At 38.3% G+C, this 13,103-nt stretch overlaps 1 protein-coding gene, 1 long non-coding RNA gene and 1 pseudogene across 2 annotated transcripts in view; 1 reads left to right on the top strand and 2 right to left on the bottom strand.

Moving 5' to 3' along the window:
• Positions 1-12,809, bottom strand: part of LOC149188096 (glutathione S-transferase L3-like) — a 193,664-nt gene extending 180,855 nt beyond the window's left edge. Inside the window, exon 1 of the mRNA XM_089411577.1 lies at positions 12,765-12,809. Within this exon, the coding sequence (XP_089267703.1) occupies positions 12,765-12,775 (11 nt within the window). The 5' untranslated portion in view covers positions 12,776-12,809. The remainder of the gene's footprint in view (positions 1-12,764) is intronic.
• On the top strand, positions 216-1,044 carry LOC149188098 (putative protein phosphatase 2C 78 pseudogene; annotated as a pseudogene).
• Positions 9,998-10,672, bottom strand: LOC149188097 (uncharacterized). The gene is made up of 3 exons (XR_016255802.1): positions 10,550-10,672; positions 10,337-10,414; positions 9,998-10,197 (listed from the first exon to the last, which is right to left on the bottom strand). It is a non-coding gene; the product is annotated as an uncharacterized LOC149188097 (long non-coding RNA).
• Positions 12,810-13,103: the final 294 nt, after the last annotated feature.

Raw genomic sequence — 13,103 nt, 5'->3', positions numbered from 1 at the left:
ATATGCTTCATCAATTGGTTCCTAATTGAAACAACGACTTCCAATTTTGTAGCCCTAAGTAGTGAAATGTTAATGACATCAACCTGATGTCTGGTGAACAACATGATTAGTGGTTGCATGTGCCATGATTGGGGTTGTAGCATCTATTGGATGAAGGGATCTGTATATGTGCTTTTTGTGCAACTTTTCCATGAATTTGCCTCAGAGCAAGGGGAATGTCTGCAAAAATTATTCTGAAAGTAGTCAGTACAATAGAAGAATAATTTTTGCATGTTGTTAAAAGGACTTGGTCAACATAACCACACATTGCTTCTATGAGATTTTGTTGTCTTGTAGGAGCAATATCCAATAATATGTTATATCTTGCAAATCTTGGCGATTCAAGAGTTGTTTTGGACAGTTTGTGCCCAACAAAGAAATCAATTAAAGTAGAGAGATTATCTGTTGAACATAACGTAGTTGTGGAGGAGGTCAAGAAGGAATTAAAAACGCTTCACCCCAATGATGCACACAGTTTGTGCCGAGCAAAGAAATCAATTAAAGTAGAGAGATTGTTTGTTGAACATAACGTAGCTGTGGAGGAGGTCCAAAAGGAATTAAAAGCGCTTCACCCAGATAATGCACATATTGTTGTTTTAAGACAAGGTGTATGGCATGTCAAGGGAATTATATAGGTATCAAGGTTAATAGGTGATATATATATATATATATATATATATGAAAAAGTCAGAGTTCAACAGGGACCCTTTGTTTGCTCAATTTTTGTGTCTAGTCCCAATCCAGAGGTTAGTATTGACAACATAACCATCAATACATGTTCAACATCTCAAACAACAAGACCAGTTCCTAATATTTACTTCAGATGGCTTGTGGGAAAATAGCCAGTTTGAAGATGGAGATATCATCTTCTTTCAGAGGGCTCTCACAATAGATGAGGAGGTTTTCATGTTGCCTACTGAGCCTCTCATTGAACAACCAACTTATGTCCTTAGATCGCACTCAAACTTCAAGGTGGGTCGATGCTATAAGGAGGCAAATAATTGAACTTTCGATCATGATAAAGACAAATAAATTGTAATAGGCGTAAACACTTTGGAAAGAACATAAATAAGTATTACATCCCCAATTGTAGTCTTTGAGGACACATATTTCATCTTAGGATAAAGGATCTTTTTATAACATTGTTACTGGGGTTTTATATAGCATGAAAAATAAGGTCCAATAAATTTACCAGTGCTATGGGAAGAAAAATTGCAATTTATATTACATTGTCGCTCATATTCAATAAAATTTCAACCCCCATTGGATTGGTATAGAAGTTAACCATCATAAAATAAAAATACAATTAAAATGAATCAGGCATATGGCATGTATTTGCAGTAGCACTTTTGGTGTTGGTGTTTAAATTAAATGATCTTTAATTGAAAAGTGAAATTTTAAGCGTCGAAGCTCTTGATGATAGAACGATTTGGTTATGTTTGATGAACGTGCTGGTAGAATCACAAGTTTCCGTAAATACTTGAGGTTTCCGTAAGTACTTGGTGACAGAACAAGGAATACAATACCAGAATTTATATTTCTGGCAAGTCTCAGAATAATCAATGATTCACATTGTTTCACACTTAAATTAACAGAATTTCGAGAGGTCAATGAAATCGGAGTTTAATTAATGGAGAGCCCCCAAAACGCAGTTTAAATATATTATTTTAATTTCAAATTGATTTGTTTATTTTTTTTGCTTAACCTATGAGGATTTAAACTTTAAATTTCATACTTTACATATTACTTTATAACATTGTCATAGCCAATTGAACTACTCCCATGGAATCCATTACCTTTATTTTCATAGCTATATTGTACATCATTTTGTTTTTAAACTTTTATAAATATGCAATGCTATTCATTATTCATTGTTATAATTTACAAAAATATTTTTATAACTATCCAACCACCAAAATAATCTATTATCAACCCCATAAAAATATATTTTATTAATAATTTTGATATCATCGACTTGTTAAGCACACCATCTATGCATAATCTTTCATATCAACTCTCTCTCAACCATTTTTCAATTCTAAACAACATGCACACTAAGCCAACAAACTCAAGCTACACAAATTGTTTGTTTTTCATCGATGTTTATACCCTAAATTTTGGAGGAAAGAGGTTTGCTCACACTATAATATAAAAATAATAATTCTACTGTGAACATAATAATTCTATTATGACTTTATAATCCAATTATTTTAATTGAATTTAAATGGTGGTTTCTAATAGTCGTTATTCTCTATTTTTAGTATTTTTGTTAGAGATAAATCAAATTAGTGGTTTAAGTTTAAGCTTATTATATATAATAAAGATCCATATAAATTAACATATGCCAAAACATGGCATATGGCATACATATCTACAAAAGAAACCTATGAGTCTCTCTTTGCACTTTTTGGTGCAATTGCTAGTTATTATGAATTTATGCATATTGCCTTTTGTTAAAATTGGCAACTAGGGCCAAACTCCATGTGAATCACCTTATTTATGGCTTCTAATATTTTTCCTAGATTCCTCTCATCGAGAGGTGTAGGATTGATCTAAAGATCATTCGATTCCGATAAGTATTTATTTTGATTATGGACAAATTCTCAAGGTCAGCCAGCAAACTTATGTAGGCTCAGAAGCCCAACGGTCATGTCTATTCAACCTCAACGTTTGCATATAAATACAAGGAGCATTCTCCTCATTTGGACAATTCAATTCACTCATTTTCTCTCTCTCTCTCTCTCCTACGCATAAAAGGAGCCTCTGTCTCTCTCACATGTGTGGCTGAAAGGAAGACGTCCTACGGCAAGGAAGACACAGAAAGAAGGACGTTAGGGCAACAGGTCATCTCTTTGACTAGCGTTGACCAAGTGTTGACCTTCCAGAAGTGCAGATTGAGTGTGGTTGCCTCTCCTAGGCAGGCCGCAATTTTTGGCACGAAAATCAAGGTGATCTGACCTCTGGTTTGACCGGTGTTGACTACCCTAGTTTAGGGCTGCAAGTTGACTTCAGAAATCTGCAAATTGACTAAACTTTTGGGGCTGTTCAAGGGTTGTTTCTTTAGGCTGTTCGAGGACAAGTTGACCAGAAATTGACCAAGTATTTTAGAGGTCAATTTCAGCTAGTTTGACCAAGTTTGACTTTGCTGATCTAGGGTTTGTTGCTGCTGATATAAAATTACAGAATTTAGATTTTGTACTATTTCTCTCTGCTGAACTATTGAAGATAAAAGAAGATTTGATCAAAGGGTTTCCCCGCATTGGGGTTTGTCCCTGGCTAGCCGCCACATCTTGTGTCTCTTGTCTTGGCTTGTTTTCTGTTGATCATTTAATGTTCTATCTACACTTTACTTAATGTATATGTGATTGCTAATATGTGGCTAATAAGAAGAAAAATAAGTAAACTGCTCTAAGCATAGAACATACCATAATTTAACATGGTATCAAAGCTGAGGTGAAGACAAAGCCCAAGCAAGAGCAAGAGCAAGAGAAATAACCGAAGAGAAGGTTGGCAAGGCTATATTAAAGAAATCATGGGTTCCTTAACACACTTCCTTGCTGAAGACAAACTTTGTGAGAAGTTTGACTATCACGGATGGAAGATGTCTCTCGATCTAACATTAGAAGAGCAGGAAGTGTTGGACCATGTGAGAGGCGGGATTGTTGAGCCTCCATCAAATGCATCTATTGTTGCTAGGAACAAATGGATGAAGGGAGAAGTCAAAGCAAGGAATATCATTCGGGACTCTATCGACAAACGCTTGGTGGCCTATGTTTCCGAGCTGAACACCTCCAAGGAAATCTACGATAGACTGGTGAGTTTATTTAAAGTTAATGATGCAAATCAAGTCTTGTTTCTTAGAAATAAGTTGAAGGAAATTAAGAATGGAAAAGATGAGAGTATGCAAGCATATTTCTTAAGGATCACCGAGATCAAGGACGATCTCCTATCTATTGGGGAAGTAATTCCTGACAGGGAAATGACACTCACAACTCTTGGAGGACTGTGATCTGAATGGTATATATTCAGGACTACTCTTCTCAACAATAACGTAATTCTTGGATTTGAGGAATTAATGGCCAAATGCATTCAAGAAGAAACAAGGATGGAAGAGCAATAAATGCCCATACTTAAAGGTCATCCCTCTGCCTTTTCTTCTCATACTAAAAGAAGAAACAATTCTGGGGCTAAATTCAAAGGAAAGGTTGGACCAAAGGGTGGAAGAAAAGGACGATGTTACAATTGCAATAAAACGGGTCACTATGCTAGGGAGTGCCCTGATAAAAGGGACTCACACCGGGACGATGATCAAAATTCCTCTCAAGGAAATCGAAGGAATGGCAGGTCAAATGGTAGAGGTAAAAGAAGTGTCAGAAATCAAGGAAGAGGACAACCATTCAAGAATGCAAGAAATTCCAGGTATGAATCTAACACGGTTAACAATAAGCAAGATGAATACTATCTACCAACAGATCTATCTACTACTGCTCCCCCGGACTCATTGGGAAATTGGCTTATTGATAGTGGTGCCTCAAGGCACTTCACTAGTTACAAAGAAGCTCTCTATAATCTGATAGAGAAGGAAACCAACCTAGAAATTGTTCTTGGAGATAATTCAAAATATCACGTGAAAGGCGTAGGAAATGTCACTCTTCAATTGAATCAGGGTAATACCATCCACTTACAAGATGTATTATATGTACCTGATCTCAAAAAGAACCTGGTGTCCATTTCGGCAATGAAAGACAAAGGCTACAAGGTGGCCTTCAGCGATGGCAAGGTACGTGTATGGAAAAAGAACTTTAAAGATGTTTTTACTCTTGGGTTTCAACTTGATTCATTATATCAGGTCGGTGGAAGTCTGTTGGGTGTCATGTCTTGTGACAAATCTCTTCAGTCCGAACTATGGCATCGGAGGTTTGCTCACCTTCATTATAAAGCTCTACCCGATGTAAGAAAAATGGTGATCGGGATGCCCGAGTTCAGATTAGAGCAAGAAGGTGTATGTCCAGGATGTGCCGAAGGGAAGCTCAAAAGGGGACCATTCCCCTCAAGCCAAAGCAAGACCTCCGATATATTGCAGTTGGTTCACTCAGACATATCCGGTATGATGCCTGTGAACTCCTTGGGAGGATATTTATATTACCTCACTTTTATAGATGATTATTCTCGCAAGACTTGGATATACTTCTTGAAAAAGAAGGATGAAGTGTTCTCCTGGTTTCGGCACTTCAAAGCCTTGATCGAGAATCAAACCGAAAAGAAGATCAAGATCTTAAGAATTGATAATGGGGCTGAATATGAATCCAATGAGTTTCATGACTTTTGCAAAGAGGCTGGAATTAAGAGGGAGACTTCTACGCCATATACTCTTGAACAGAATGGTGTGGCGGAAAGGAAGAATCGTACAATTGTGAAAGCTGTCTGTGTTATGCTCCATGATCAAAGACTTCCAAAGTTTCTATGGGCTGAAGCTGCAAATACCACTGTATATGTACAAAACCGATGCCCTCATCAAGCATTGGGTTCCAAGAATACCGAAGAAATGTTCACTAGTAAGAAACCAGACGTATCTCATTTTATAATTTTTAGAAGCCCTGTGTATTTTCATGTGCCTAAAGAAAAAAGGAATAAATTGGGTGCATCTGGATAGAAAGGAATCTTCGTGGGCTATAGCGAAAATACTAAGGGCTATAGAATCTATGTCGCTAGTCAAAGGGAAGTCGAGATTCGTCATGATGTCACCTTTGACGAAGATATGGCTCTTAGCAAGGTAGACAATCTTCCTACTTTAAGGGGATCTAAAGAAGCTGACACCGGGGAACTGAAGGAAAAAGAAGATGAGACAATGCCCGATGTGGAAGAACCTATGGATCTTATTGATCCTCCTCTGCAAGAGCCTTCCTCTTCTAGGAAGAGGCCTTCATGGCTTAAGGGGACACTTGATGATGCTGAAGGACAAATTACACCCCGAGGAACCTTCCGTGAAAGTAAGAAGCCAAACAGGTATCGGGGATCCCTAACCATCATGAGCACGATCATCCAAAATGAGCCTTCGTCATTCACAGATGCCGTCAAGCATCAAGTATGGAAGGATGCTATGACCGAGGAATATGAGTCCATTATGAAAAACGATGTTTGGGATGTGGTCCCCAGACCCCAAGACAAAGCAGTTGTCACTTCAAAATGGCTTTACAAGATAAAGCATGCAGTTGATGGAAGTGCGGAAAAGTATAAGGCTCGTTTTGTCACTCGTGGCTTCTCCCAGAAGGAAGGTATAGACTATGACGAGATATTTGCACCTATTGCTCGATATACCACCATCCACTCAATCATAGCCCTTGTTGCTTCGCAAGGATGGAACCTACATCAGATGGATGTCAAGATTGCCTTCTTACATGGTTCGATCAAAGAGGAGGTCTATGTGGAGCAACCCAAAGGATTTGAAATTTATGATCGAGAATCTCATGTGTGCAGGTTGAAGAAGGCCCTCTATGGGCTAAAGCAAGCATCCTGAGCATGGTATGAGAGGATCGATAGCTACTTAATGAAGTTGGGATTCACTAGGAGTGAAGCCGACCCTTACCTTTACTTTAAGGTTATAGATGACAAGATTCTCATACTGGTGCTATATGTTGACGACCTCTTTCTAACAAGTGCAGACCCTCTCATTCACGAATGTAAGAGGGCGCTGGCTTCTGAGTTCGAGATGAAAGACCTAGGACTTATGCACTATTTCCTAGGACTGGAAGTCTGGCAGAAGCCAGGGGAGATTTCCCTATCTCAAGGAAAATATGTGGTGAAGATATTAGAGAGATTCGGCATGGTGGACTGCAAGCCCGTAACTACCTCGATGGAGCTTGACTTCAAGAAGTTAAGCGGTAGTGCTGCCGGACCTGTTTTACGAAATGCTACCGAGTATCGTCAACTCGTTGGAGCATTAATGTTCTTGGTGAACTCCCGTCCGGATATATGCTTTGCAGTCAACACATTGAGTCAACATATGGTTGAGCCTCACCACTCACATTGGATTGGTGCCAAGAATCTGTTGAGATATCTTCGTGGCACAATCACTCATGGGTTGAGATACACTGCCGGAGATGTGAGACTACTTGGGTATACTGATGCTAATTGGGCAGGCAGTGTGGTGGACTGAAAGAGCACTTCCGGGTGCTATTTCTCTTTGGGATCTACCTCGATATCCTGGATGAGTAGGAAGCAGAAGTCAGTGGCTTTAAGCACCACCGAGGCAGAGTACATTGCTGCTAGCATGGCCTCCTGTGAGGCAGTCTGGTTGCGAAAGCTCTTCAGTGAGCTGTTTGGATTTACATTGGATACCACCGTGATTCTGTGTGACAACCAGAGCGGGATCCGTTTATCAGAGAATCCCGTATTTCATGATCGCTCCAAGCATATCGATATCAGGTACCACTATATTCGAGATATGGTGCAACAAGGAGCAATAAGGCTCCAACATATCGATACAGATGAACAGGTCGCCGACATTTTGACAAAGCCCCTAGGAAAGGTCAAATTCCTGACTTTCCGAGAATGACTTGGTGTCATTCAGAGACCCTCTTATGAGGGTCGAGTATGATGTATTGAGCTCTGGGAGCTCCAGGGGGGCGCGGGGTACTTCTTGGAGTGACATGTGACCACAAGGCGACTCACCATCCCCTAGTGGTGCACTATGTATAGGGTAAAGGTTCAACCTTCCCCTGTGACACCCCGTGGCGACTGTGGAATAGGATGATTAGTTCTCCTGTGGGCCAGGATGATTCGTTCTCTGTGGCGACTGTGGAGCAGGATGATTAGTTCTCCTGTAGGCCAAGATGATTAGTTCTCCATGGCATCCACTAGATAGGATGATTTGTTCTCTTGTGGACATGATAATTAGTTCTCCTATCGAGGCATCCTACCCATGCAGTCTGAGACTCATGGGAAGTACCTCTCATCTGATCAATGAGTAGGGAAATGAGGATAGGGACCATAGTAGTACTATCGATGGACGCATCGCTGTATCTACCGCACTCCCTATGTTAGGATGACCTCCATTGATCTAGGATCATTGATACTGATCTAGGATCAATGATACTGATCTAGGATCAGCGAGAGTGGTTCACACTCTGAGACTGACTTCGGGTCAGTGGAGGATGGTATGATACATCCTCGATCATTTCTTCTTCTTCATAATTCGAGCAGAGCAAAGCAGAGCAGAGCAAAGTGGGGTCAAGCTGTACAAGACAATGCATTTGATGGATGGATAGCAGCGACGGTCTGACAGATTGCAGATGAAGTTCTCCCTAGTTGAGAGGGAATGTTAAAATTGGCAACTAGGGCCAAACTCCATGTGGATCACCTTATTTATGGCTTCTGATATTTTTCCTAGATTCCTCTCATCGAGAGGTGTAGGATTGATCTAAAGATCATCCGAATCTGATAAGTATTTATGGAGATATGAATTTATTTTGATTATGGACAAATTGTCAAGGTCGGCCAGTGAACTTATGTAGGCTCAGAAGCCCAACAGTCATGTCTATTTAACCTCAACATTTGCATATAAATACAAGGAGTATTCTCCTCATTTGGACAATTCAATTCACTCATCTTCTCTCTCTCTCTCTCTCTCTCCCCTACGCATAAAAGGAGCCTCTCTCTCTCTCACATGTGTGGCTGAAAGGATGATGTCCTAGGGCAAGGAAGATGCAGAAAGAAGGACGCTAGGGCCACAGTTCATCTCTTTGACCAGCGTTGACCTTCCAGAAGTGCGGATTGGGTGTGGTCGCCTCTCCTAGGCGGGCCGCAATTTTTGGCATGAAATTCAAGGTGATCTGACCTCTGGTTTGACCGGTGTTGACTGCCCTAGTTTAGGGCTGCAAGTTGACTTCAAAAGTCTGCAAATTGACTAAACTTTTGGGGCTGCTCAAGAGTTGTTTCTTCAGGCTGTTCGAGGACAGGTTGACTAGAAATTGACCAAGTATTTTAGAGTCAATTTCAGCTAGTTTGACCAAGTTTGACTTTGCTGATCTAGGGTTTGCTGCTGCTGATATAAAATTACAGAATTCAGGTTTTGTACTATTTCTCTTTGCTGAACTATTGAAGATAAAAGAAGATTTGATCAAAGGGTTTCCCCGCATTGAGGGTTGTCCCTGGCTAGCCGCCACATCTTGTGTCTCTTTTCTTGGCTTGTTTTCTGTTGATCATTTAATGTTCTATCTGCACTTTATTTAATGTATATGTGATTGCTAATCTGTGGCTAATAAGAAGAAAAATAAGTAAACTACTCTAAGCATAGAACATACCATAATTTAACACTTCTGCCAACCATTTAAATTATATGGTTGTGTTATTAATGCTAGTATTATTTCTTTTTATAATTGAATAAACATATAGTAAAAAATGAAGTCTAATTCTTCTAATTTTGAAAAATACATAAAAAAAAAATAGTCTAACCCTTCTACACTAGCTTGAAGAAAGATATAAATGAGATACAGTCTCACTCTTCTGCACTAGCTTGAAAAAGATATAAATGAGATATATTTTAACTTTTCTGCACTAGCAAAGACTTCTACACTAGCTTGAAAAAGATATAGATGAGATATATTTTAACTTTTCCGCACTAGCTTGAAAAAGATATGAATGAGATATATTTTAACTCTTCTCCATTTTGACTGTTTTTAAAATTTGAAAGAAAGAAATTTTGAAAAGAATGATTTTTATTATTTAAAATGTATTTTTAAAATGAAAATTTATCAACTAATATCTATTTTATTTTTTTAAATAAATATTTAATTATATATCATTTAATCAATTATTTTCGTCCTAATTAATAAAAAAACTCAGAACTTACCAAAATCCTAATTACATCTCTCCATAGAGAAATATAATAAACACATTCTATTGAAAAAAATATATATATAATAAACACATTGATATATTTAAGATATTAATTTTATTAATAACTATTAACTCCATACATGCCAGCGTATGGACAGTGGTATGTATCATTAAAACTTTTGCAACTACAAAAATTATTACAAGTTCTCTTTTACAAATATAAACATAATTTCTCCTATCCAATAGATTTTATTGTACTATATGTAGGCAGCCTTCGATCATTTCTACATCCCGCCATCACAGTTATTTTGCATAATTAGCCTGCATAACAACAAAGATAAATGAGTTTAAGATCTTTTATATCATTTCACACGTGGGCAATGCAATATAAGAAAAAATGTATAAAAGATGCATTGTGAATCAACTTTATTCATAGTATATATCATTAGAATCAAGCTACCCGTATCCTTTTGTATGTTTCAACAATTAACTCGGGATCGGATACTGTTTTCGCATATCCTTCAATCTTATGTAATTCCTGTATTCAAGGCAGAATACTATTAAGCATTTTTATCACATAAGCACAAAATCTATTATAAAAATCGAAAACCAATCATTTTTGCACCCCGCTGGAAATAGGGAGTAATGCAAATAAAAGAGAAGTTTAACTTGCCTGAATCCATTTCGATAGTTTCGGCCTACCAGCTATGATATCATAATTCCTTAATGCAGGAAACACAACATGAGCTCTTTCAACGAAAGGACCATATGCAATGTCCTGCAGTGATGGTATACATCTCTAAATTGTCAATTGGGATCATAATATAATATAAGGTCAAATGGCAAACAACATATAAAGATGGAGTACCACACTGAATTGACCCAAAAAGAAAGGCCCGTCAGAAAACTTTCCCAGAGCATTTTCCAAATAATCAAGAGTAGGCCCTGTCATGATGGGAAGTGCATTTATATTAACCCACACTCTTCATAATCCATTGAATATAAGACATCTTATTCAAATGTATGAGATGGCTTCTGAAAAATTGTTCTTACCAGCTTCTTGTGCAGTCTCAGAATCCAGCTTGGTCAAAGCGATAAATGCATTTTTTGTAAAAGTATCTGAATACTTCAGTAACTAATTTGCAGCCTCTTTTTTCGCAGGATCCTGTTTAATGGCAAGAAAGTTATAGCGCATAGACTCTGGCAGTAAAGCTAGACAATAACTCCTAAAGGTATTACAGCTCAGGTTCCAACCCTACCCTGCTTCCCTGAAAAAGTCTCTAACGGCTTCAACATTATAAACTAAAATTGACAAATACGAAGTGCCTGACCATTGAGACACTTTGATTTAGCTAATGACCTAAATTAACAATATTCAGGTAGGGTAACACATACCGTGGGAAAAAGTTTAGGTCCTTCAAAATTGTTCTCGAGATACTCGAGTAAATCCAGACTCTCTCCTGTGACCTTGCCATTGTGCTCAAGAGAAGGAACCTGAAAAATTGAAAATAGTGAGTTATTTGCAAGTTCCGCTCTATATCTTGCAGACATTTGGCCCTTTTGTAACATTTGACATTTGGCACTTCTATTTCTGCACGTTCCTTGCTTGAAAGATTAGTGATGATCACACACAAACACACAAGAAATAGGTCTTCCTAGTTGACTAGCAATGTTAAAAGCAATCCCAAATCTGTGTTGTCTTTCTTATTCCATGCCCAAATTGTAAAAGGCTAAAACCGTGATGATCAAAAACATTGCAGCCTCTCAAGCAACTGTGAGAGGATGGCTCATAAACTTGGAGTAGCATTTGAACTCTAAGCTTCAAACCTATCAGGACACAGTGAGAAGTGTGTGGATCTTAAGCTTGGAGTTGCATCTAAACCCTAAGCAACAGTATGCTATCTCATAAATCACTTATTAGATTCAAGTTGCATCTGACAACATACTAATTTGTAGCCAGCACAATGCACATATATTAAAAGATTTGGGTTTGTGGCAAGATAGCAAGGTAATAACCTTATCCAGCTCATGCAATAACCCTATGATCCCCACCCAATTTACTTGGTCATAAATCAAATCCACTGAGCCAAACAGAATATTCTATCAATTAACAAAAGGTTGCTAGACTGCTTGTTAATGTGCAAGCATGTTCCCTGTTACCCGAGCTAAGGTAAAACGAGGACCAACCCATCTAATTTCTCTTTTGCATCTACTCGGATCAACATAAGAAACTAATAACAAAGTTTTTACACTACAGGCCCTAATTACATAGCAATTAAACCATGACCCAAATAGCGGATCCAAGTGCCCTTGAGTAACTAAAAGAAAAATAAAATTAGATAAATATAGAAACAAGAGCCAACCTTGTTCGGAGGATAAACTTTCTCCTTGTACCATGCTGGTCTGTCTTGCAAATCAATCGTAACTAACTGAATCTCACTAAGACCTTGCATTTTATTTTCAATCGTTTCAGTCATTGCATAATGGTATCTTATATCAATAGAAGACCTACCCACACAAAAGAGGGGATCAGCAAGATAAAAACCTTGATGTTCCTGGCACTCCAAACTCGCTGGGCACATGGGCATGTCACACTGATATACAATCTGCAAACCCCAGATCAAAGTCAGTATTTAATCGCTAAACAAAGTATGATACTATACACATTCCAACAGAAAGTGATGATTTAGATACAGTAACGATAAAAATCTAGCTACCCACCTGGTCGTTCCATCAAACAATGGAGGAGGCTCCGATTTGGACGTGAGAGCGGGTGGAATTGCATAGCTGCAGTCGAGCAACACGATGCCATAGAAAATATTTTGGTAAATCGGGTACAAGTTTGGATATAATAAATTAAATAAAAAACAAACAATGCAGTGACTTACAGTGCTGCCATCTTAACCTGGAGAATTACTTTTATATAAATATGTCTGCAAAACAAATGTCAAAAGCTTAGTGTCCCATTATCTTGGAAGAATACAAACCCTTACATACTGTCAATAGCAAAATCAAATGGATGGATCTATGGAATGCTACCTGTAGTTGTAACTGCTATGCTGTTCTCACACACGGCGGTCAATAACAATGTTGGGTGAGATTGATTAAATTAAGACAGACTTTATGAAGAAGGTTCATGAACTACGTCATGGATGACGTGGCAATATTCACCTGTCATGGATGACGTGGCAACGTGGCAAGTGCATCGGTGATGATGTCGCAGAGTA

Source organism: Pinus tabuliformis, chromosome 3_1 (assembly GCF_031772625.1).
Source record: "Pinus tabuliformis cultivar Carrire ecotype Pingquan chromosome 3_1, CPIR1, whole genome shotgun sequence".
NCBI classification, from domain to species: Eukaryota; Viridiplantae; Streptophyta; class Pinopsida; order Pinales; family Pinaceae; genus Pinus; species Pinus tabuliformis.
The sequence above is the reverse complement of the archived record's forward strand: the minus strand, read 5'-3'. Positions and strand labels throughout refer to the sequence as shown.